The 2,196-nt window shown below is 52.3% G+C and overlaps 1 protein-coding gene across 1 annotated transcript in view; it reads left to right on the top strand.

The window, feature by feature from the left end:
* Window positions 1-2,196, top strand: part of EXOC3L2 (exocyst complex component 3 like 2) — a 30,001-nt gene that overhangs the window by 24,407 nt on the left and 3,398 nt on the right. The window contains exon 11 of the mRNA XM_017502447.2: window positions 1,327-1,449. Within this exon, the coding sequence (XP_017357936.1) occupies window positions 1,327-1,449 (123 nt within the window). The remainder of the gene's footprint in view (window positions 1-1,326; window positions 1,450-2,196) is intronic.

The raw sequence follows: 2,196 nt of genomic DNA, 5'->3' as shown, positions 1-2,196 counted from the left end.
GGGGGCGGCTTTCAGAAACCACGAGGAGGCTTGGCTTGTGAGAATTCCAGGTCTCAAAAGCCACGGGCACAGGGGCTCAGAACAGAACTTGGGGTCAACAGCAGCCATTAACAGGGGTGTATCCACACCCTTGGTGCTTAAAACCTGTCTTTCTTGCTCCCAGAACTTACCTCTGGGCGCTTTCCTCGGCTGCTAAATAAGGCGAATAATGGTCCCTATCCATTGCTTTCAGGATCAGATTGGCTAATTACAGTTAAGTGCCTAGGACAGTACCTGGCTCAGACTTAAAACACCATGAATTACCAAAAGTAGCCGGGCGCGGTGGCCCAAGCCTGTAGTCCCAGCTACTTGCGAGGCTGAGGCAGGAAAATCGCATGAACCAAAAGGCTGAGGTTGCAGTGAGCAGAGATCCTGCCACTGCATCTCAAATAATAATAACAGAAACAAACAAACAAAAAAGACTCCATGAGCCTACAGAGAAGCCATATGCAACAGAAACTCAGAAATCCCAGCGCTTCTAAACTCAGGAATTTAAGACCACCAGATCTTATTTGTACCCAGTTATATTCAGCTGGGCTGGAAGGTCCTCATTTCAGTCGCTCTTCCCGGAGTTTCTAGCCCGGAGTCCTTGGAATGTTTTCTTTGGAAAATTTTTGCGACAATTGTAGATTCACATGCAGATGTAAGAAAAGAATGCAGGGAGCTTCCTTGTACACTTTATCCAGTCTCCACCCCCCCCCACCCCACCCCCGCCCAAGGCCACATTTTGCAAACTTGGAAGAGGTTTTGAGAGATGTCCCCGAGTTCCAAATTATCTACAAAACTGGGAGGAAATTATATTTTCTCAAATGTGGCCACAGTCTGTCTTCTGCTATATTTCATTTTATTTTTCTTTTATTCTTTATTTTTGAGACAGTCTTGCTGCATCTCCCAGGCTGGAGTGCAGCGGCGCAATCTCGGCTCATTGCAACCTCTGCCTCTCGATTTCAAGTGATTCTCCTGCCTCAGCCTCCCGAGTAGCTGGGATTACAGGTGCCCAGGCGCCCACCGCCACGCCCAGCTAATTTTGTATTTTTAGCAGAGATGGGGTTTCACCAAGTTGGCCAGGTTGGTTTTGAACTCCTGACTCTAATGATCCGCTCACCTCAGCCTCCCAAAGTGCTGGGATTACACGTGTGAGCCACCACCCCTGGTTTCTGCTACCTTTTAGAGATGGGATAACAGGCCATCTCTAAAAGGGTCAGGCCACCGGAGGGTCAGGAATTGGTAGAGTCGGTGTTGGGAAGGTGTAAGCCCTGAGCCTTCCCTCCCCTGCCTCACCTCACAGGAGTCCCAGGCCTCCTGGCTGGACGCCGTGGTGCCCCATTTGGCTGAAGTCCTGCAGCTAGAGGACACGCCCAGCATCCAGGTGGAGGTGGGAGTGCTGGTGCGCGACTACCCAGACATCAGGTGAGACTCCCCGCCTGCGTGCCCGGGCTGGCCAAGCCTGGCCGAGGTCTCCGGGCGGCCTTGGCATCCGTCCCCGGGTTTCCTGCCTCCTGGGCGAGGGAGGGAGCCAGCGAGCGTGTCTGACGGCCGTTTCCTGCTGGAACCAGGGCATTATTAATATGATTTCCCTCCTTCTCCTGCCGCCTCTGCTGCCTCCGCTGCCGCCACCAGGGCTCGCAAACAAACAAGCGGTCACAGGAAGCCCAGGGCAGGGGGGCGAGGGGCCGCCCGGAGGCAGGAAGGGCCGGCCCCGCAGGGGAGCCTCGGGGGACTCGGGGACACGCAGGGCACGCGGGCGCATATGCACTGGGACAGCGGCAGGCTCAGGCGGCATTCAACTCCTCTTGGGCCACTTCCTTTCTATGTGATTTCTCTGAGCCTCAGTTTCCTCGTCCGTTCCATGGGGATAATAGTATTCTAGTCATAGGGTTATTGGGGAAATTCATCATCATCATCCATGAGGATCAGATTGGTTAATTCCTGTTAAGCGCTTAGGACAGTACCTGGCTCAGACTTAAAATTCCATGAATTCCCAAAAGTAGCCTTTTGGTGTGGTGGCGCATGCCTGTACTCCCAGCTCTTTGGGAGGCTGAGGCAGGAAAATCGCTTGAACCAAAAGGGTTCAATTACAGTTCTCACTCAGAGTTCTTATGTCAGACCTAAATAAGCATCTTACCTGCCAAACTTTTTTTTTTTTTTTTTTTTTTT

The sequence above is a fragment of the Cebus imitator genome, unplaced genomic scaffold (genome assembly GCF_001604975.1).
Source record: "Cebus imitator isolate Cc_AM_T3 unplaced genomic scaffold, Cebus_imitator-1.0 Scaffold296, whole genome shotgun sequence".
In the NCBI taxonomy this organism is placed as follows: Eukaryota; Metazoa; Chordata; class Mammalia; order Primates; family Cebidae; genus Cebus; species Cebus imitator.
The sequence above is the reverse complement of the archived record's forward strand: the minus strand, read 5'-3'. Positions and strand labels throughout refer to the sequence as shown.